Source organism: Gallus gallus, chromosome 8 (genome assembly GCF_016699485.2).
Source record: "Gallus gallus isolate bGalGal1 chromosome 8, bGalGal1.mat.broiler.GRCg7b, whole genome shotgun sequence".
NCBI lineage: Eukaryota > Metazoa > Chordata > Aves > Galliformes > Phasianidae > Gallus > Gallus gallus.
The window spans coordinates 25,384,135-25,407,614 of record NC_052539.1 but is presented as its reverse complement, the minus strand read 5'-3'; the positions used below and the strand labels follow the sequence as shown (position 1 = coordinate 25,407,614).

General features: G+C 46.2%; 1 protein-coding gene across 1 annotated transcript in view; it reads left to right on the top strand.

Moving 5' to 3' along the window:
- Positions 1 to 23,480, top strand: part of PLPP3 (phospholipid phosphatase 3) — a 43,184-nt gene that overhangs the window by 17,941 nt on the left and 1,763 nt on the right. Inside the window, exons 2-5 of the mRNA NM_001130488.3 lie at positions 5,497 to 5,654; positions 10,860 to 11,143; positions 11,879 to 11,936; positions 19,232 to 19,408. Coding sequence (NP_001123960.2) covers positions 5,497 to 5,654; positions 10,860 to 11,143; positions 11,879 to 11,936; positions 19,232 to 19,408 — 677 coding nt within the window. The remainder of the gene's footprint in view (positions 1 to 5,496; positions 5,655 to 10,859; positions 11,144 to 11,878; positions 11,937 to 19,231; positions 19,409 to 23,480) is intronic.

The window sequence follows — 23,480 nt, the reverse complement described above, 5'->3', positions numbered from 1 at the left end:
TGTTTATAGATGTTTTTTTTTTAAGCAGGTCCCTGCTCTATAGTAAAGTCTAGAGTTTGTTTGCATGTTTAGAGAATCTTCTATCCTCATGTGTTTCTGTGTAGCTAAGAGTAGTGGAGCTGTAATAGAGTTGAATGGGAATCTATTTTGAAAACAAAGACATTAGATATGTTTCCAAAATACAGGCAGATGCCCAGAGCAGTCTTCTGGACTGCTGGAACCAAAGCATGATGAACAACGAAGATTGAAAAGATAATGAAGTGTGAAGCAGAAGGTACTCTATATACTGGCTTCCAGGGTATATATGAGCATCAAGCATCCAGGTTTAGTCAAAAAATATTGTGAAGGAGGTACTTCACTGATGCTGTTCAAGACTTTAGGAAATCCCAGCCTAATGCATCAGGATTCTTCTAGCTGTTTCTGGACCGTGCATCAGATCCCTCGAGATTCAGTTTTTGTTGACCAAACTCCTACCCTTCCTTCCCCCACTCTTTCTGTTGGTGCTGGTACACTCAGGCCGCGTAGTGATTGCCAGGATGTGCCTCAAATGATAGAGATGTGGAAATATTTCTATTCTTTGTGTTATCAAATTTTATCAGTATGTACATGATCAACTGGCTTCCAGAGTGGTTTACTCTTGCAGCAGCTGCCAAAACTGAGATGCATTTTTTTTTTCTGATCTGCAGTGATGCAATTCTCCTCTAGAAGTTGGGGAAGCCAACTTTAAAACACCAACAGAAGCTCACTGTATCCTAATCTAGTTTTTATGCATTGTAAAATGTGTATAGATACAGTCAACCAAATAAGGTTTATATGTATCCAAGATCAGCTGCTACTTCAGAAGGAAAACCCACTGCTCACTGGAACACAAATATTTATATGGTATATCTTCAATGAGGAATTAGATGCCCCACTCAGCCCTGCCAAATTCTTTAATGATCTTTCTTACTTACTAAGCTAGACCTTTAACCTGTCAAAACCTTGAACATATGCCCAGGGCCTGGACGCTGGCAGCCAAACCCACCACAGTGTGCTTGCTAGAAATTACGTTGCTTTGTTGAGATGGCCAGCAATGTTCTGCTGACCTGCCATGTTTAAAGAATGAAGATATTTATTTTCTGAGGGGGAGGAGGGGGGGAGAAATGAGTCTCCATCAAAATGCACTGAGAGGGTGTTTAATTTAGTGTGAAGGTAAAGCTTGGGCTGGGAAGATGAGAGCTGCATGGGTGGGTCACTGCAGAAATGGCACTTCCCCTCCTGTTCCTTCCATGACTTTTTCAAATGGGTGGCCAAGGAAAGCTTATCCCTCTATTTTTTTTCCCCCCTGTTAAATCTGCACTACTGTTAACTTTACAAAGGCTCCAAGATTTAAAGTGCTGTACCCAACACTGAGCCCTTTCTTCTGCCTTTGATTTTTCTGCGCTTTTCAAGCAGGTCAGAGAGCACTTCGGGGTTTTGCAAGGCATTTTGTTTGGGGTTGGTGGTGAGATTTTAGCTTTCTGCCAGCCTTCCCAGGGTTATTGCCTATTAACTGCCTGTTGATAAAGGTGCTGATCAAGGACAGGAATATTTCCACTTGGTGCTAGGTTTTCCCAACTTGGTTGCCTTTATTAAACGGGAAGATTAATACTGGAGGGTTTAAATTTATTTGTGTAGGACACCAGTGGTTTGGGGTCACAAAGTCACTTGGACTTCCTCCCAACAAAAGCAACATCATTTTTCAATGTCCAGCCCCACGGTGTCCTGTGGTGCCTCGCACAATTCGTTAGTGTCCACACCTGCTTTGGGCTGCCCTCCATGCAGACCCATGGCAAAACTCCTGTGGGTTTGGATGGGGCAGGAGCAGCCCCTGAGAGATTTCTGTTATGCTCATGGTTTGGAGTCTCGTTTGATCTCCTGCAGTGTAGTTAGATAAAAGCATGTAGCTGGGATTTCCTTGTTCCGTTGTTAAAGCAGAAATTCCCCCTTGTTTAAAGGTGGAAAAAACCTTCCTTTATTTTGCTGATGGATATTACAACTCACTAAGGTGATCTCGGCTCCATTTACCCTTTTTGCATTGCAATAAGCAAATCCCTTTGTTATTCTATACTTTGGTTTTCTTTGTGTTTAAAATGGAGATAATAGTGCACCTATGGTTACCCAGTTCTGCGTGAATATTCTGATGGCCTCAGTGAACTGGGGAATGGCCCATTGGTTGCTGTGTAACTTCTCAGCATGGTGATACCAGTACTAAGAAGGACTTGAGGCCCTTCTGCAGTATTATTAAAGGCTTTGCAGCAGATCTGAGAATGCTGTTGCCTTGTTGCCACAGAGTGGCCAAATGGGACCATTCTTTTGGAGAAAGTGGACCATCCAAAAATGAGTGTAGCATCTTTTCTTGCCTTGTTGGACTGTTGGTCTGTTCAGTGCAAATCACTATTCATTGCCATCTTGTGAGACATACCTCATTTATTCTCAGGAGTTCTGTTCCATGACTGGGAGTGGAAAGCAGTAGAGGTTGGAAAACCAGCACCATGACGGGGAGTGCAGATGTTGAATTGTAGATGCAGGTTATCGCAGCCAGGAATGCATAACCTCTATTTCTCTATTAAAACATTAAACTGGGTTATACTGGGGCACCTGAAGTCATGAGGACAAACCTAATCTCCACGATATAAACCTATGTCACTTTTTGCTTTTCTAAGGGTGTGTGCGCCATACCCCACTTCAGCTACCCTTGTCTCCCAGTGTGAATAACATCTCTGTAGTGTTTTGCTGAGGGATCTTGAAGATATCTTGCCCCACAGTTAATTTTGTGTTCTTCCAGACTTCACTCCCCTCACGTTTTCTGCAAAACCCATTCTCTACTTACCTTTTGGCACTCCTGCAGTCTTCTCTGTGCTGGAAGCCCCTTGCCAGAAAAGAAAATACATGGACGGTGACCTAGCCCAGTAGGCAAGCCATGGTCCAACAGTAATCTCTTGGAAGAAGAACCATTTTTAGTGTAATTTACTGTCCAGCATGGGCTGGGGTCTTCTGTCATTTGGGTAATTACTGCTGCAAGAGCAGCCTCTCACCCCGCCCTCAAAATCAAGGGCACGTTGTGTCTTCTAAGTAATATCCGTTTGGCTCTGGAGTGTGTTTATGTTTCTCATGTTGAAAAAGGGGAGGGGGAAAAGAGGGAAAAAAAGGGGGAATCTGAGGTTACCGTTTTGCTGGAAAAACGTCAAGACTCGATTGGCAATATCCCACTAAACCACAAGTTTGTAGGAGAGAAAACAAAACCATTGGATTTTCTAAACTATGCCTATGTGCACTCAAAGAAAATATATACCATATAGGTCAGTTATACTCTTATTATAGCTGTGGCAAGCCTACATATAATTGAAATGCGGAAATACTACCCCATGCTGTTCAATGAATGAAGGGAAAACAAATCTTTATTATTCCTGGGTTCACATAATGTATAGGAACACTATTGTCTTTTTCTTTAATTTTTTTTTATTTTATTTTGAGCCAGTTTTAGCTTTCAGATGTATTTTATTGTCTGTGGGAACATGTGTTTTACAGACCTGTCATGTGAAAGCTATTAACAAGAGGAACTGGAGAAATAACAATAAGCCACGTAACCGTGGCACGTCTACTCCCCGAGTTCAACTGCTAGGCTGCTGCTTCAAGTGCATGTGAAATTGGATCGCACCAAGTGCTGTTAGTTCTTCTGCTGCAATTTTTCACTGGGAAAATAAGGATTCTTTGAGTGGCCTATTAATACTGTATTGCTGGCATCAGAGGCGATTTTCAGGGCCAACCTGGTTATGCCTCAGAACAGTTAAATAGTGGAATGAAGATCAACTGGATTCACGTGAGGTGTCCAATTTTATTTATCAAATCTGAGCTGGACAGGCAGTTCTGACACCTTTATTTGCCGTTTCACATCTGTTGGAAACTGTGCTGTCCCACTTACGGTCAGCCCATTCCCAGAGGTTTCGGAGATGGTCAGAAGGGAGGCCTGAGCTGTGGCCCTGGCTTGCTCCCAAAGGGCTTCAGGTCCATGTGTGTTGACCCCCGCTCACTCATACTGGGGAAATAGGTGACTGGGTCTGTCCTTCATTTTTAAAGACTAACAAAACCCCCTAATAATTATAGTTTAGGTAAATCTGTTAATGTAGAGCAAGAGGAGCCAAAATGAATCGCACAGATTTTGCTCCTGTTGAGATGGGGAACGTTATTTTGTTGACATGCTAACTCCTCATACACTGCTTTTGCAAATCACATTGAGCTGACAGGATCACTGAAAATGTACTGTAGACAAATACTGACTGGAACCAACCAGTGTTCATTTTTTTCCTCTTTTTTTTTTAATAAGGAAAGCCCCTCTGATCTCTCAGACTTATGACTGTGTGAACAAACCCAGGAAAACTTAAGCAAGTTGGTGGTCAATAAATACACCTATGTGCTTTTAGCAGGATGTGGGCATGAGTTCTGCTGTTTTGGCTAAAAGTTTGAACCACTGTGCATCATCACCTAAATGACATCCGCTACTTTCCTTCAGCTGTGCCTCATTGTTTTTCTGCTTTGCCTTGGCCCAATCCTTGACATACTTGTGCTGTGACGTGTTAGGTGCTTTGCCTGGGTTCTAGTCTGTGAGTGGGAGGAGGATTGTGTTTTGTGATTTATTCTGAACGAGATTGGGAATTTGGGGCTTGTTTGGGTGGGGATGTATCGCTTCTTTCAGTGATGGGCTTAACAGCAAAGATGGGGAAACTGAGGCACGAGGTAACTGGGAAATACACCAGTGCTGTCTTTTGAGGCTTGAGACAATGCTGTGTTTCTGCAAAATGATAAGAATGTGGAGTTTCACTCGCACAGCAGTCTTGAGGCGTCCCTTCGTGTGTCTTAATCACTGGCTGCAGGTTTTTGAGCCCATCTGCTTTGTGCCTACTGCAAAGCTGCAGTTGAGCTGACCAGTTGCAGGTACAAATATACATCTACCCTGTAAATAGAGAGGAAGGAACTGAGGGAGGCTTCAGAGGCCTAGAAGTAATATGGATTGAGTTTAGTGGGGCTGGTCAGGTAGGAAGCACAGGGCTGCTACCCGATCCCTCAGTGTTTGTTTGCACAGCTCGTCCTGCCCGGGGGCAGCAGGCATCAGCCCTCCGCAGAGAAAAGTGCCAGATTTGTTTTCATGGCTTTATGCAGAGGGATTGCTGTTGGGGTCCATTCCTGTAAGTTAATATTTGCAATGCATGAGGTTTAACTGAAACCAGGCAGGGCAGACATCTGATAACCATAACAGGGGAGATGCTTTTTCCCTGCAAGAGCGACTCAAAAAAACAAAACCTGATTTCTCTTCAGAAAGATAGCAATACAAAATGAAAGGCATCAGGAACAGTACCAGGTCATTTGCAAGCATTTTTCCACTTTTGACTTTATTTTATTTTATTTCTTCTTACTAGAGGGCTGTTCCTATTTGCCTTATATCACTGATGGCTTTTTTTTGTCTCCCCTTCTTTCTAGCTGGGCTGCCCTTCCTCATCATTGAAACAAGCACAATCCAGCCCTACCAGCGGGGCTTCTACTGCGATGATGACAGCATCAGGTACCCGCTGAAGTCAATGGAGACAATCAACGACGCAGTGCTGTGTGCTGCAGGCATCCTCATTGCCATCCTTGCTGTAAGTACCATCTCTAAAGTCTCTTCTTCTCCCCCTTGGGCATCTCCGTCACCTTTTTGTTACCTGGTTAGCTCATGGCACCAATGTGGGTTTGCCTGGAGTGCCAAAACAGAGGCATGTTGTCAAGCTGGGGTGGTTATGAGAGCTTTCTAAGCTTAGAAACTCAGTAGAGCGGTGAGCTAGTCAAAGGAAAGATGCTAAAAAACCTGTATGTTGTGGAGATCTTCTTAAGTCTAAGTTTCTGAATTACATGGAAAGCAGAGCAAAACAATGCAGCCTGTTTCCCACCGGCATGTTACGTGGTCTTGCAGATGTGTCCATGCTGTGTACTGTAGTGTGAATTTCCTTGGTGATTATCTGACTTCCATGTAAGCGGTAAACATTTGCAAATGAAAGCTTGTAATGAGAGGAATGAGATTACTCTTGAAACTGGTAAGCAGGCTCAAAGCTGTTTGGGCAAGTCTGGGAGCTCTGCAAGAGTTTTTTTCACCCTGCGGTAGAGTTCAGAGTAGATGCAAAAAGAATCAGTGGGGACTTGGCATGGTTTGTTCCTATTCAAATAACTCTTGGTATTTGCCTATTTTATAAGGGTAAAAAATAATAACAGAAAGATGCGTCTTTTCAGCTAACCAGTACCTGGAAAAGTTTCACAGGTTAGTATTAGATTTAAAGAGATTGTATAATACTGGCCTATTAAAAAGACAATTAAAACCTAGTACAGGCAGCACATTCCCAGAGCTCTCACTGTAAAAAGTGGTGAATGTGCCACCTTCCCAATGTCTTCTCCTTTCTTTTTCTCTTGCCAGCTTTCCTAGAGCTGTGCTAGGAGATGCTTGCTTAGTGAGAGCTTTATTACTTCAGCCAAAAAAATGAATTCAGCCTGTGGAGCTGAGCCTCCTTCCACCAGCGTGTCTCGTGCTCAGGCAGGAGCTGTCTCCTGGCTTGCAGTCAAACACTTCCATCTGCAGATGAAATTCCCCAGTGTTGCTTAATGAAAAGTACCTATGTTTTCCTTGCTTGCCAGCACAGCTCAGGTGCTTTCCCAGTGATGCTGCCTTCTTCTCACTCCTTCAGCTGGAGTACTGGAGAGGGAGAAGTCAGATGCTCCCACTCCCCTCAGGCTTTCATCCTTTATTGCAGGAGCAATGTCATGGCTGATGGATGTTTTAGTATAGCATGGTACCTGCTTTGGTAATAACCCAAGGACTCAACCTCACTGCTTTGAGTGGTGAATAGGGTAGAATAGAATAGTTCAGTGAGACGGGACCATCCAAAATAATCAAGTCCCATGAATGTTTCCCAGAGTAGCCTGACTGGGTTGTCCTTGGGTTCTCATGGAGAACTGACGCTCCTTTCCATGGTGAGCAGCAGAAGTACCAACCATCCCATTCCTCTTGTTTTGAGGAAACTGTAGGCTGTAGGCTTGCTTGCAGGCAGTGGAGGGATGTGCTGGCATCTGCCAATTTGTGCCCACCTCTCCATTGCTCCCTGACCAGATAGATTCACTCAGCAACACAGGTCTCCAAAACTGCCTCCTTCTCCTCCTCCTCCTCAAAACAACCCCCAAAAGGTGACAACAACTCCCTGATTCCATAAATACAGCAGAGTTTTACCCTGCAGGTGAATTACCCCCAAGTGTGGAAAAGCCATAAAAATGAAATGAGAAAGCCTTTCATTTTCGCATTACTGCCCAAGCTATCGTCATGCTGGCTGCATGCAGAGTGTGCTTCAGATCAGTAATGAGGCAGTGGCAAATACAGGAGTTGGAACAGAAAGTGGAAACATAATCAGCTGCCTATGTGATCCATCAGCTTTCTGCCGTGAAATAGCAGGTCAATTAAAAGAAAAAGAAAATCCCCAAAGAATTAGATGTTTCTGCACTGGTTTCACTGTGCCCACAACAAATGTAACTTAATAAGGTAAATTTAAAAGCTCCGTTATTTGCTGGTGAGTGAAACAAAAGCCTAACGAGGAATCGAAGAAACAGACTTCAATGCTATGGCAGCACGCATGGAAAATTCAAGTCAGTCTGACCTCTTTTTCAGATGTAACCCAGATACCAGAATTATTGTAGCATAATAGGAATTCCTTCCAAATCCACAAAGCACTGACTCTGCTCCTTTTTTTTTTTTCTTCCCTCAAAACATTTGCCTTGAAAAGTCAGGACTAGTGGTTGGGAGGATGACATTTTGGGTGGCAAAACCAGAATTTCACATCTTTTCTTTTATGTGGTGTGATGGACAGCCTAACCCTGAGTAAGGTGCAGGTCATGCTCTAAATGGCTTGAGGACACTTGGGCAACCCATGAAGTAAATGCAGAGGTGAAGACCTTTGCTGCCATCAGGGCATGAGAGGATATGGATCTGGTTTTAATACCCATATGCTTACTGATTTAAGGAAAGTTCCCTGGATGACCTGAAGATGTGGGCTGTGTTCTCCTGTCTCCCACTCATCCCGCTGGAGGATGGTTAATTTGATCGTCTTGGGTGAAAAAAGTGGGCTGATGGTCATTGGGATGGAAAATACCATTTTCCTCCTCACTGCTGCTGTGCAGCCCCAGCCCCACACCTGACAGGTTGTGAGTGCCTATGGGAAAATACCAAAGAAAACGTGTAACTCAGATCTCCCAGGAAATTCAGCCAGATCAGCTGGTTGTTTCACAGTTGAAGGCTTCGATGCGATTAAGACACAGAGAACGATACTGCAAAGATCTAAGGGATTAGAAAGGCTCTATAAGTAATTACAGGCTAATTGGGCTGCTGCTGATAAATTATGATAATGGTAAAATGGACAGAAAAACTGAAAATGTGGGAAAGGCCACACAATTTACAATCTGCTACGTGTATGCAATTACCAAGACCACCAAGGGTGAGAGAGAAATATTAATCCCTGGACTTCTGTTGGTCCCTGCTTAGAATGGTCACATGCTTTTCCGAGGCCAAGAGCCTGGGCTTCACATGGATCTGTTTTGTGAGCTGGGAGCAATGGCACATCTGCCGGGATCAGATGTCACCCTTCAGTCAGCTTGTCTCCCCTCTACAAAATCTAGGAGTTTTAAGCCTTGTCACTCTCTTCTTTGCAAATTTAGGCTTTTGGGAGGCTGTGGGCAGCAGCCGTGCCCTTGTGTGGTGCAGCAGAGGCAGAGACCATGTGCCCATGAGGTTTTGGCACTAGCATGGGAGTGAGCCCAGGGAGATGCACCGGGTGAGAGCAATAGCCTCCAAATGGCCTTGGGTCCAACAGTGTCAATGATGTTCATCCATCTGGGATGCCCCACTGTTGCCTCCCGGAAGAGAAGTAGACATTCCAACATTCTTTTGTGGTTCTCATGCATGGAAATTTCCTGACTCCCAGCTTGGACTTGAAGGTAGAATGAAGAAGAAAGCTGTGAAAAGGATGGTTTGGAGTCCTTGAGGATTAAAATGACACTAGAGCTGGTTAGCTGCAGTTCTCCAGACAACACTTGGTCATGGCCAGGCTTCCAAGAGTAGATGTTGGCTTTTACATGTAAGCCTAGGATGATGGCACAGCTGCCTGATGTATTTCTGCGCCTGGCTGCTGAAAGCTCTGGCTTGGTCTTTATTTTTTATTATTATCCTTGTATCTCTTCTTGATAAAGCCTGCTTAGCTGTGATTTCAGATGCCTTAGGTCAACCTTTGTTTCTTCAAGCCACGGTTTGGGTGAGTTTAAACAATGATACAGCTTCATCTCCTCTCGGTCTAATTGCCATACTTTTCCAGTTTATTAGTTTCCAAACATTGTGCCAAGCTTTTTAAAAGGTAAGCAGGGGAGCCTTGTCTCCTGCACACTGCTGGCAGGCTGCCACTCCAGCAGGAATATTGCTGCCTGCTCCAGAAAGGGATTAACATGAAGGCATTTTTCCTGATGGTTGAATCTACATATCGCAGTCCTTGTGACTGGAGCAGAGAGGGAAAGAGATGAGGGGGCAGCCAAAAAAGTAGAAACACAAAAAAACAACAGCCTCAAACCCTGCCTTGCTTTATTGGTCAGGTATAAAGACATTTAAAGTAATGAATGAAATCCTAAAGCTGTAAATCTGGAGCTCAAAAGCTAGATGTGTAATGTGGCGGAGAACAATTTAAGCCTCTTTGGGTGAGGTAAGAAGGTTTGGACTTGGTTTCACCACCTGGTTTTCATTACAGCTGTCTTTAAGGGTTTGGGATTGTGAGAAGCTGACCCTCTACTCTGTGACAGTGATTTATGGCAATGTTGTCAAAGCTTTTGGTGGCACCACAAGTGCATCCTTTGCTGCCATGCAGCTGCAGAACCCTTCGAAATCCCCAGCAATACCTGGTGGTTATGAAGACTCTGCATGGTTGAAATGGAGTCTGCTGGCAGCAAATCTGGGTCCAGAGTCTAGAAAGTGCAGTGTTTTCTGAGTCTTACCCTGTTATATTCATAGACATCAGAAAGACAGGTTTGGAAGTTGTTCCCCACCATCGCTTTGATAAAGGAGCAGTGAATGTGGCTTCTCCTGCACAGGCAATCACTGGTTATGTATCTGTTTTATGTTAACAGAGTCATGGAAATATAAGTATATAGATCTGGGGCACTATTTCACTTGTGTGAAGATACACCAATGCACTACACTTACATCTGTCTTTTTTTTTTCCTTGGAATTTTTCCATATGCAAAATTTTGTGGAGTACAATTTGCAGCCTTTTCCTGGGAGAGGTAAAAAGGGGAAGATGAGGAGCACCAGGAGGGGCTCTGCACTATGCTGTGCTCACTGTGGAAACAAATTATTGATTGGATATGCTTGGAGGTGTCCTTAGTGGGCTGGGTGAGGTGTGAGCTTGAGGAAGAGCAGGCACTGATCCATCTGGGAGCATCCCGTAGCCAAAGCATTCTCTAGGTTACCTGAGCTACACTTCATCTGGTGTAAGCAGCAAGGATGTAGACAGGGTGTGTGTGGACATTGCAGTCCCACCAGCTGAGACCATCACTGGCTTTCAAGAAGGGATTTACAGATAAATATGCACTGTTCAAATCTGCCCTGTTTGTGAGACACAGCTCTGGCTTTAAGCTGACAAATCATCCACCAGCCTGTTGTAAGAATTGATTGGTCTCTCCTGGTTTGGTTTGCAATCTGGTATATCTTCATCTTGCTGTCTCAGCCAGTTTTGGAAAGCATCCCTCCTGCTCTATAACCACAGCCTCTCTCTGTTCCTTGTCCCCTACAGATTATCACGGGAGAGCTCTACCGCATCCACTACCTAAAGGAGAAGTCGCACTCCTTTATCCAGAACCCTTACGTGGCAGCTCTCTACAAGCAAGTGGGCTGCTTTGTTTTTGGCTGTGCCATCAGCCAGTCCTTCACAGACATTGCCAAAGTGTCCGTCGGGCGCTTGCGGCCGCATTTCCTTGAGGTTTGCGACCTGGATTTCTCCACTGTCAACTGCTCCAAGGGAGTTTACATCCAGAACTACACCTGCAGGGGAAGTGACAGCAAGGTCCAGGAAGCCAGGTGAGAGCGCTTGTCTTGCTGCCGATGCCAATACTGTGCCTCACACTAAGTATTCTTCAGGGCTTTTCTGCCAGCAATTGGTTGTTTTGCTGCTGCTGCCTCTGAGAAGGCTGTAATTCCTTCTGGCAGAGACAGGCAGTTTCCCTTGGGAGTCACAGGGTTCAGCTGAATAATATTCCTTTTCCTTTCTCTTTACTCCTACACCATTGTTTCATGAGAGGTTACTCAATGTGGGAATTCTCCATCAGAGCTGAGTGGATGTAAGCAATCCAGCCTGTGGTGCAGCAGGGACAGCTTTTCTTCCCAGCGGGAGAGGCTTACCAGCACCTCCCTTTCACACTCTTCATCAAACCCAACACATGCCCAATTTTGACATTCTTAGGAGAGTGCTGTAATAAAGCAACTGGGGAAGTGCTTGCTTTTCATTTATTTACAGTTTCCTGGCTATTTGAGGCGAGACGATGAGTTATCGTGCTGTCCTGGAAATAACTGTGTTGTCCCATGAATAGACCAGGAAGGGACAAACAATGCATGCATCCTGTCCGTCCATTCATTTTCAGCCTGAGGAGCGAGCGGGGCGGATAACAGGGTTTTCATAACTCAAAAAATGGGGGGTTGTGATTCCCTCTGCTTTGGCACCGTCGCGGTAGCAGTGGGCAGGTTACCATATCATACATAATGTTACAGTGTCATATGCTATGGTCACTGGTTCTTAGCACCTGCTTTGTTTTGCAGGAAATCCTTTTTCTCTGGGCATGCATCCTTCTCCCTCTACACCATGCTGTATTTGGTGGTAAGTGACCTCAGTTGATTCAACCCCAGTTCCCCACTCAAGCTGTTCACCCACATTCAGTAGCAGTAGTGACATGGTGAGGATTGGAGAATAAAATAAGAGTCTAAACGTGCCAGTGGTGGAAAAATCCCACTCTTGGACCCTGTGGTGTTACTTGGGATGGAGAGTCCCAGCTTATAGTCGGGCTGTGCACCTTTTGAATGCAGCCAAGTCTGCAATCAAATCTGAGCCCTATAAACCCTGTGGATGACTTGAGCTATTTTGCTCACTCCAAACTGTGGTTTCCATTGGGGACCGTTTGGAGGGTTCCAAAATATTGCATCGGTCATGGGGGTGGATGCGCTGTCACAACTCTGTTAGGCATGAAGGCTGATTTTTAGGGGTGGCAGAGCAGGTGAAGCAGCCTGCCTCGCCAGATCCAGAGCAGAGGGCTGGGCTGTGTTTCCCTTTGTCGGTGACAAATGACTCTGCCCTTCCTGTGTGGGGCTGGGGCTGCTGCAGCATGCCAAGGTGCTTCCTGGCAGGGCTGCTCCCTGTATCACCCCCCCAGTCCCCACCAAAGACCCTGCACGAAGGTTTTGGGGCTGGGGGGGGGGATGATTTGGATAGTGATTTGTGCTTAAAAATAATAGTAAGTAAAAAGTCTTGAGATTCCATTCAAGGTCTGTGCCCTCCATCTCCCATTAGCTCAGATTGGCAAGCAAACAGCAGTGTGCCCGTAAAAACATTAAACATGAACTCCTATTTATCTCTGAGCAGTGCTCCCCCCCATCTCTTTACTTTCCCTTCTGAAAAGATAAATTACCATTGCTCCCTCTTGGCTTTTAATCCCTGGATTTGCCCTCCCTGGGCTGGGAGTTGTTTCTTTAATTTAATTACTGAGCTTTCCAGGCAGTGTAAGGGGGTTGGGGGGAGGGTATTAAATTCTTCCTTTGTTCCCCCTACATTTACCCCCCCCCTCCCCCCCCCCTTTCGAAACACTTTGGATTTTTTGGGAAACGTTTCATCCCTTTCCTCCTCCCAGCCAACTTACAATAATGAGGTTGAAGCACAGCCAGGTGATGGGCTGTGGGAGAAGCTGGCTGCTCCCACTGCATTCTCCTTACCAGAAGCCAGCGTGGGGAGAATGAGGCAGAAAATAAAACAGAAACCAACTCCCTGCCACAGCTCTTTTTTTTTCCCTCCCCCCACTGACAAAAATCACTGCTTGCACAAAAATAGCTCTTTCTTCTGCACTGAGCACCCCTCCAAGGGCTCAGCTCCACTTGCACACCCCGAAGTGCAGTGGATGGTGATGTGGGTGAGCATCCCCCAGTGCTGGAGCTGACGTGGAGATGCTTTGCAGGAGGCTCAGCCCTCCTGTCCTGTCTCTGCAAAACTTTCCGAGATGAGTTTGGAAATCATCACTTGCACTGCTTCAGGAGGGGCAGTTATTTATTTAGAGTGTTCTGCAGGCAGGCAGATAAGTTGGCTTTCAAGCCCGACATCAGGAAACAGCAAGTGCTGCCAGTCCACATTAAGTTGGTGACATTTATTTCCTCAAATACATAGCAAATACATTTTAAATATTAATTTTTAAGATTTAGGCCTTCTTGGAAGCCCAGCCTGATCCCTCACCTGTTGCCCAGCATTGTGCCCTGCAGCATCTTTCAGAGTAGGGGACAAACGTGGGCTTCCCCAGCAGTGCTCAGCCCTATCCCGTGATCCTACCTGTTTGCTTTGGCCAAAGCTGCTGGAACTTGACCTGTTTACTGAAGGGCACCATGCAGACTGCTCTGCTTTACCATTTGGGGTTTTTTGGTCCTATTTTTTTTCCTTCTGAAAAGCCAGCTTTTGGTTATAGTAAACGGGGTTGCATCAGGGTGATGGCCAGTTCCTAGTGGTGTTCTGCAGGGCTTTGTTTTAGGGTCTGTTCTCTTTTAATGTTTTCATAAATGCATCGGATGTAGGACTAGAAGGTGTTTTAAGCAAGTTTGCTGGTGATTCTAAATTGAGAGGGTTGTTGTTGACTCTGTGAAGTGTAGTGAGGCTTTGCACAGGGATCCAGACAAATTAGAGAGCTGGGTAATCGCCAACCGCATGAAATTGAAGAGCAAGTGCCAGATTCTGCACCTGGGAGGAAGCAACCTTGGTTATACATATAGAATGGGGAATGAGATGCTGGGGAGCAGCCCTACTGAAAGAGATTTGGGGGTCTTGGTTGACAGCAAATTGAACATGAGTCAGTGGTGTTTCCTGGAGTAATAATAACTGTATTAGCTGGTGAGGGAAGTGATTGTCTCGCTCTACACAGCAATGGTGTGCCCTCACCTGGAGTACTGTGTTCAGTTTTGGGCTCCCTGGGGAAGTGGTCATGGCACTTCGCTTGCCATAGTTCAAGAAGCATCTGGATGACACACTCAGATAGGGTTTGATTTTTTTGGGTGGTCCTGTGTGGAGCCATGAGTTGGACTTGATGGTCCTTGTGGGTTCCCTTCCAACTTGGGATATTCTAAGATTTGGAACAAGCGAGATGCATAATGGGAATGCAAGTGCCTGGAGGGCACTGGTGGCATTGGGCATGCTGGGCACCCCAGAAGTGCAGCATGCATGTGACATGTGGAATAACCCAAGATTCACTTCCTAATACAGCTTTGTACCAGTGCCTGCTGCCTGATTTTCTTTCAACTTTGCAACAGGCTTAGAAAGTGCCCTTGTGTGACTGGGGGCTGTGCTTTGGAGCAAAAAGCCATCTCTGATCTCCTTTGCCTGTCCCTGTGCGGGAGCACTGGACGTGTTGGCAACAAGTAGCCTCTGCTCTTCTCTCCATCTGCTCCAGTTATCCATCTCCATGGAGGGGTTTTGTTCCCCTAAGACTGATTTCCTTTTTATTTTACTGGTTTAAGGCTGGTAGTGGGCTTCATCTCCCCAGCTGTTCAGTTGTGCTGTGCCTTAAATACTCAGGAAAAATTACACCCAACATTTGGTCATAAATTTAAGGGAGAAAAGGGCAACCTGGGACACAGACAGCATTATGCAGTACATATCAGGGTGAGGAAATGGCTTGCCTGGTAGCACCAGTAGCTGTCACTCTGGCTCTTTGACCACCACCATACAAATCCCATTGCAAAAAGAAGCTCTGGAGCTCAGGCAGAAAATCTGTCATGTTAGGGGGGGCTGATAATTAATTAAAAAAAGAGGGGTTATATTAGCCCAGGGGGGTTTTCTTTAGTGCAAACTAAACCCTGCTGTCTTGCCCAGCTCAGTGAATTTTTGGCAGTTACAGATGGCAGAGCTTTGGTGTGGCAGCAGGTTGGTGTTGGTGCTTTGGGAACTGGCTGGGAGCTTTGCAAACTGGGGCACTGGTGGTGGCAAAGGCACTTTGAGGGCATTGGCGGTGCTGAGTGCATGCTGCAGAGGTTCAGCTGTGTCCTAAGTGTAACGTTCAAGTTCTGTATTAAACAATACTTCATTTTTTCAAGGATAAGTCACTTCCTGGCATTGCTCTTGCAGCTCATTCTGCGTGATGATGTTTTTTTAAGTCCTTCATCCCACCTAATGGACTTTGTGGGTTCAGAAAGCTTTAGTTGGTCTATTAAAAGATACTACATCACACTTGAAATCAAGCTGCATTCAAAATGCGGTGTCCATACACGGGCAGAAAGATATTTTCACTAGAGGTGTGCTGTATGTGTATATATATGCTCATCAGTGATGTATGGGTGTGTGCAACTCCCTGCTCCAAAACAGGTTTATGGTGGGTAGCGTATTGGATGCCCTGGTGGGATATAGTGCTGATACAAGTAGGATCTAACTGGAGACCTTGGGAATGCTAGGAAATGCAGTTGTGAGGAGAAATAACCCCAAAAATGTGGGGAGAAATGCAGAGTCCATCAGTGCTGGAGTGTGTTAGGTCTGCAAAGGATGCTCGTGGCTGGGCAGGGGCAGTGGGTGACCATGGTGTTCCCATTGCCTGGCACAGTGGCAAGTGCCCTATTTTAGCATCAAGCCCTGCGGCCAGCCTACACAGTTGGTTTGGTCATGGGTTCCCAAGAGGGAAATGTGAGCCCATACCAACTCCTGGAAGGTTTTTGAGGGAGAAATCCTATAGAAAGGCACTTCTTGCAGAGCCAAAGCTCCCAAGAGTTGGTTATAAACCTGAGACTTCAGGGCTGTTTCTTGCAGCATTCTTGCCACCAAGAATAACAAATTAACGTCAGGCCTTCATATAAGAACTTAGGAGGGGAAATTATGCTTGGGTAATCTTCTTTGTCTTAATTTTCCTTGTTTTGCTGCTTCTTGGCTGAGTTAACCCATAATTTGCATTTATAGAAGGCTGAGGAAGGAGGTCTGTAATAGCCCACTACATGCACAACTCCAGATCTGGCCCACACCTTGGGTTTGTGTGTCTATATCTGGGGGACAACTGGGGCTTCACACTCCTGTCCAACACCTGACACCATAATGCTGAATTTTTTACAGCAAGAACTTTCCTGCAATCACAGCCAGCTACTTGGAGGATGAACAAAAACTAAATTATATCCCTCAACAGCATTGACTGATTCTGGAGAAAATGAGAGTAGCTTGTGTATTTATTGAGTGTCGGGAGGTGAGGCTGAAGCCTTCAGGTCAGGATGGGCTTCACTGTGGTCTGCTGGTTTGTAAAGAAAATTACAGGTGTTGCTGACTTTTGTCTGGACATCCATGGCTTTACTGAGGGACAGAGAAGGCCCCAATGCCCTTGTGCTGCTGAGTGATGATGAGAACGTGTGAAGGGAACTCCATGGTGGCTGTGGACTTGGACTCAAGCTTAGCGATGACCTAAGTAAGGGAGTAAAGTGGATTTATGTCAGAGGCCAGGGCAGAGGTGTGACCCGCGTTGCTGGACTGATGGTGAGTCTCAATAGGGTAGGAGAGGCAACCAGCTCTTTTGTTTGGTGCTGGGAGGTCTTGGCCCTCCTGTCCTTGCACCTCGTGCTAAATGCTAGATTCTGCAGTTATTCCTGCTGGTTTTGTCCAGACAAGGCTGGGTGTTACACAGGGGGGTGAGTTTAAGTTTGAGGACTTTTGTCCCATATTGCTCTGGGTACAGATGGGACTGGAGAAGGAGGTAACTGCAGGTCAGGAACAAGCCCGGCCACTTCCCAGAAGGAAGCCTTAGAGTGACTAAGGGACATGGTTGATGGAATTCAGACTTGTGGTGGGGAGAGTGTGAACCAGATGGGATGTCTGGGTGGCAGAAAGCCCCACGAGTCTGGAGGTGATGTTCTCAGCCTATGTCCCATGCCGACTCCTCCCCAACGGGCTGTGTGTGGCTGTGGGTTGTCCCCACCAAGACTTGGAAGTCCCCTGGCAGGAGAAGAGCAAAGTGATGTCCTTTAAGCCATCTGCTCTGTGGTAACTCAGCCCCTGCCAGGAGCCAGGTAGTGGATGGGAGCTCCAAATAACTTGGGGTCTACATGACCTCACTTCACTTCATCCACCACTTCTCTAGGCTCCTCCTGTGGCTGCTGCTCCTCCCTCCCGCTGCCTTGTAACAAGCTATGGAGGCGATCAGCCAGGTTGTGATCTTGCTCCTGCATTCCCTCCTAGGAAGGGCTCCATCCAGCCCCCTTTTCTCATCCAAATCTAGCAGACTTTAGCTTTCAGATGGTCAAAAAGGCAGACTTTCAGAGAAATGTGAATGTCAATTAGCACTGGGTGCTTTGGTGTCTCCCAGCACATGCAGTATAGCGCTGCTCTACCTTCATAAATGCTAAAGCATATGTGCAACCCAGGGTCATGTTGTGGAAGGAGTGAATCAGTACACAAACAAACCCTTGCACCATTTTAGCGCAATTTCCTATGCAAACAGGACTGGGGTGACCCCACCATCTGCATCTGTCTGTCCTCCTGGCAGCCTGCAGATCCTGATAACTTTTGAACTCCTGGGCTGGTTTCAACGAGGTTCAGTGGGGATGGTGTGCAAGTGGCATGCAAGTGGGGGAATGGAAACTTGTTTTGCTCTGATGGTTTCTGACCTCTTTGGCCAGTGCCTGGAGCAGGAGGTAACAGAGCCAGAGGACTCTGGGGCAGAGGCTGGGCAGCTCTGTGATTGTTTCTAAAGAAAATGTCAGATCTCTACATCATCTACTTGATGCCAGTTTGCCCAAAGCACAGATCTCACTCAGGTTTGGTGTTTTTCCTTGATTTAGGGAACTATTTTTTTTAACTACTCCATATACCCTCCAAAAACTGCCTACATTGTGTGTTCAAATTCAGTGTTTTTCACTGTTAATTTTTAATTGATACTTTTTTTCAACTAGAACTTAGCTACCTAGTCCGAGCTTGTGGGATATGATTTGAGAGTTGTGCAAAAGGACAAATGTCAGATGATCCAGCAGCAAATCCCTTTCTTAAAGGGTTTGGTGGGACAAAGCCTGAAGTAAGACCATAGAATCATACAATGGTATTAGAAGATATTAGGTTTCAAACCTCCCTGGTAGAACTAAGAGTAACAGTTGATAAGAGCTATTTTTGCTCTACAGCAACATATTGGAAACTGAGTTTTGCACTGCACCCTGGACCTGGAAGTATTCCTGAGCCTAACCCATGGCAATAGTGGAATACTATGTATCATTAGAAATGATACTCAACAAAGGCTGTTTTTTGGAGACTTTTAAAGAGATTGAAGACTCATCTTTGTTCCAAGCATAGAAATCACTTTCAAAAAGCAGTGGAGCAGCCCAAAGCAGAGGTATTCAGCCCAAGAGGCTGCAGATATATGGGGTGCTGTGGGGACCCAAGAGCCACAGCACCCCATTCCACTGCATTGCGTGGACAAGTTTGCATGGTGTAGGGAGAGTGCAGTGGGGATGTGGCCCTGTTCCCAAGCTCTGACTGACTTGCAGAAACATTCCCCAGAATTATAATACCTGTTAGCCAGCACCAAGCTGTTCTGGTACTGTTCTCTTCCATGCTAATTTGCTAACAACAGTTTGGGTAATTTGGAGCATCTGCTCCGTTCCAAGGACATGATGTTTCATTTCCCCTGAAGAGCCTGGTGCATATTCTTTCCAAACAAGGGGTAAATATAATGTTTATACAACAGCCAAACACACTAAATCCACTAATGCAGTGCTTCCTCTGTATCATCTTTCCATTAATTCTGCTTCAGTAGGTAAATGGTGGTGTTAAGTTATTTGTGGTTGCAGGGAGCCCAGCAAAAGCATCGCACCCTTTTGCATTAAAGCAGTGCAAGCTGCCCCACCTCCTCCCTGCTGCAGGTGAAGCCTCAAATTAACACAACCTTTTTGTTTCTCCTCTCTTCCTCACAGTTCTATCTGCAGGCCAGGTTCACGTGGAAGGGTGCCCGCCTGCTCCGTCCCCTGCTGCAATTCACACTCATCATGATGGCGTTTTACACCGGCCTGTCCCGCGTGTCGGACCACAAACATCACCCCACTGATGTGCTGGCAGGCTTTGCACAGGGAGCCCTGGTGGCTTACTGCGTGGTAAGTCCTGCTCCAGCAGGAGCAATTGTATGGGAGGGGAACGTACTGCTAGGGGTCACCAGCACTGCTGCACCTTACCCCCTGCCACGGTAACTCCCTCCTCTTGTGTTAGGGTGTTTGTTTTTGTTGTTGTTGCAGTAGTGAGGCTCTTGAGAAGACTGTCAACAAAAACTGCTCCCGCTTGTCCGTGGCAGCCTGGGCTGTTCTCATGCAATTTACTTTCAGAGGAGTGCCCTGATTGCAAGCCCCATAACTGGAAGTGACAGATGGGAATGTTTGGGGCCGGGGGGCAGCCACTTTCAGGGCTGCTGCCTTGTGCAGAAACAAAGGGGTTGGGGTCATTCACATCTCTGTACCAACTCCCCAAACTAAAGTTTTAACAGCTTACTGCTTTCTGTTTTTTATTATTAATTGAACCTGGTGTAAAAGTAAAGCAAACCTGGAGGCAAGTTTTGCTAGAGTTTTATTTTGCGAGGAGAAAAACAAGGTTACTCACATCCTTTCTGCTCACTGATGACAGTTCAAAGTTATGTCAAAAAATGGTATTGCTGGGAAGTTTTTTGAAGCATTATTAACCTGCTGAGCAGTGGTTGTTGGGTTTGGCCATTGCCCGGTGCCAATGTCCCATTCAGGAAGCCAGCAGAGAGACATGCTGCTGCTTTCTGCCTGCTAAAAGCAGCATTACAGTTCCTTTATCTTTCGTAGAAATATTACCAGGGTTTTTTGCATGTATCCTGGGAATCTTTTCCTCTCCAGGACACGCAGTAGGTGCAGACATCAAGTGCACATCACTGGGTCTTGTTCCCAGGGGGTGGTCACCTCTCCGTGTGTCTCTGTTGGGAAGTGGGATAACGGCCAGATCACGGTGTCAGGAAGGCAGCAGCTCTCCGGATGCTAAGTGCAGACATCCTTGTGCTTCCTGGCTGGGACAAGCAGCAGATCTGGCCTTTTCCCCCAACAGATGGAGGCTGTGCTGGGAAGGGGAGGCCACAGCTGCCTGGGCTGGTTTTCCTGTGCCGAGGCATCGGAAGCAGCTGCCTGGGAGCTTCATGGATGGACGTGGATCTGCTGGCACTGCCCTTCCCAGCTTGCTTGTTTCCATGCTTTTTGGAGACAGCATTTGGGAAAGCCTCACTGAAGGCTCCCTGGGTGGATGGAGATCACAGCAGTGTCCTGGATGTGCTTACCCAGCTCTGGGTTTGTGTGATTGTGCAGAGGATGCTCTGAAGTGGAGGCAGGGACCTGCTGCTCTTTCCATTCCCACAGCAAAGCCTTCAGGAGCACGTCTGATGATGGCTGTTAAAACGCCATAGTTATCAGGCTATAATTTCTGCTAGAAACCAATTGTGGGTTTCACCTCTGAGGACTGCCAGAACTTAAATCCAGGTTGCGCTGCTGCAGACGCGTTGGTCCTCCAGTGCCTGAAATAACAAGCAGAAGACATTAGTGTCAAGCGCTTCCAGCTGATGAAACATTCAGACTCAGTTCCAGGGTGAAATACGATGAGGACTGCTTAAATGGAAATAGTTTTTATGCTTGCATTGTAGGCAGCCTGCTATGTGCCGCGTAGTTCCTCTCTTCTGATGGAGGGAGAAAAGGGCAGGCGTTGGAAGGACGTGCTCCTGATATTGCTCTGGTCTGCTTGGATGGTTTTTTTAACCTCTCTGTCTGTGATTAAGGACTTCTTCAGCATACCAAAAAGGAATATGAAATGTTAAGTGGCAATATAACATCTTGAATTGCTCGGTGTAACAGACGCTTGGTCTTCTGCTGTCAAGTTTTCTTTATGGGTGGAGAGCACCTTCTACAGGAAATGGAACTAATCCAAGTGAAAAACTTTGCACGTTTACTAGCCCTTTTTTTGTGTAAAACATTTCAAACATTAGGAGGATTTAACACTGCTTCAACTCCAAAAGATCACGTTTCATAATTCCTATAAGTATTTGTATAACCTCCAGCCACGCTGAAGTGAAATGCAGTTTAAGAAGAAATGAAAACTCTTACCCAGGCTCTGAATTACACCCTCAAAAGCAGTGAGCAGCACAGCAGAAGCTGAAATATGCAGGAAGACGCTCTCCCATATCTCATTCCTGTCCAAAACAAGGACCAGATTCAGCATCATCCCCATGTGCTTCTTGCACGGAGCCATCTCCTCCCGTAAATCAATTTGTCATGGCCATGTCAGTGCAGAAATTGGACATCGTTTTGATTGAATCCAGCTCTCTGAGGTGGGTACGCAAACAAACTGGCACCAGAAACACACCAAGCCAGCTGAGCAGGGGTTTTTATGCTTATTAACAGCTGAGCAGATAACCATTGCCAGAGCAATTCAAGATGCCTTTACACCAAGATGCTGCAGCAAGAGGCCAGATCCAGGCTTGTGATCTGGTGTAGGTCCCGCTGGATTCTCCGATGGAGCTGGAGATGCAGACACTCCCACTTGGATGTGCCCTAAGCGACTTTGTCAGATGTTATACTGCCAGATATCAGCAAGTCCCTGAGAAAAGAGCTCTTTTGCCTGTCAGCTCCTTCTGTGTGTTTCCATGAAGCAATAAAAGCTGAACAACAACAGTTGAGCTTCCTGACCCCGCGGTTACGACTGTAGGAGTGAATTGCCATTTATAGCAGGTTCGGTGTCTATTCAGCTCAGTTCCTTATCTGCCTGTGCTGATATAGACTTGCAAAAGTTGTTTCCAAGGACAATTGGAGTTGCTGTGGGTAGCTAGAAAACATGGAGAGGCAGAGGAACTTCTTGGTTTCTTCCCCATATTACCAACTCAGAGGCATCAATCTGATATCATTCATTTGAGCAACATGGGTTTTTTTCCTGTAATTTATCTTGGTTAGAAGTTGCATGTGAGTTCTGTGGGAGAAAAGCCAAATATGCTGTTAATTCCTGTGACTTCCCAGCATTATGTGTTGCTCTTCCCAGGGCTTTTGCTTTGCTTGCTCACACCTTGCTCTGAATTACCGGTGCTTGAAAATGCCCGAGGGATGGAGCCAGCATATTCAGGCTGGCAGAAGCATGACCTAAGTTTGGAGATTTGGTACCAGCTAACAAAAAGAAAAGCCCTCGATGCCTGTCATCACCTCTGGAGCATCTGCACTGTCTGACTCCTTTTCCTCCTGGTGTGAGGCTGGGGTTTGGCATGGGAGAAAGTGCCCTGGTGTGATGGTGCTGATAAGCTCTGTGCAGCGGCTGCCAAAGGAGGATGTGGAAGTTTCCTCCCAGCACTTTGTTTCTTATTGTGTTGCTACCTCCCAAAATTGCCAAGTGCTGGCTTTTTCACATCCGGGAGAAGGCTGACATCACGGGATATTTAGGAAATAGTCGTTGGGAACGGCTCCTCCTCTTCTCTCCTCCCTGTGGGGTGGGGAAAGGGACAAGAGGAGAGCATTGCTCACCATGGGTTTGTTGCATAGCTTTTCACACAGCTTGGATTTGAAGGCTTTTCAGGCCTACCTGATGTCTGGTCTCTGGGCAGCCTGGTCTGGTGGTTGGCGACCCTGCACAGAGCAGGGGGGTTGAAACTCGATGATCATTGTGGTCCTTTTCAACCCAGGCCATTCTATGATGCTATGTCTGCCTGAATGTGTTTTTTCACACTGATCCCAACCATAAAACAGCAGCATGAGTCAGGCTGGCCTGCCAGAGACCTTTGTGGTGTTTTTCTTTTGTGAGTGTGAGGTGTGAATCTGTTTCCTGGCTTTTCACCCCATCACAGAGGTTGGGGTACCGCTCTCCCTGATGATGAAGCAATAAATGAAATGGATCCATCATCCATTTGAACCATCCATTTCTGGAGGTTGATGGCCCTGCCTGTGGCGGGGGGTTGGACCTTGATGATCCTTGGGCTCCCTTCCAACCCAAGACATTCTATGGTTCATCATGTTTTTACATTGTTTTGTGCTGCCCGAACCTTTTCTCATCTTGTAAGGAAAGGTGGTAGCAGGCACTTGAGATCGGGGGCTATCTGTAGGAATTCAATAGCACAACAGGTGTTTGAACCTAAATAACTGTGTGTTCTGTTGAATGAAGCATCACCCAGTGGCGCTAAGCTTGCCTTCCCTC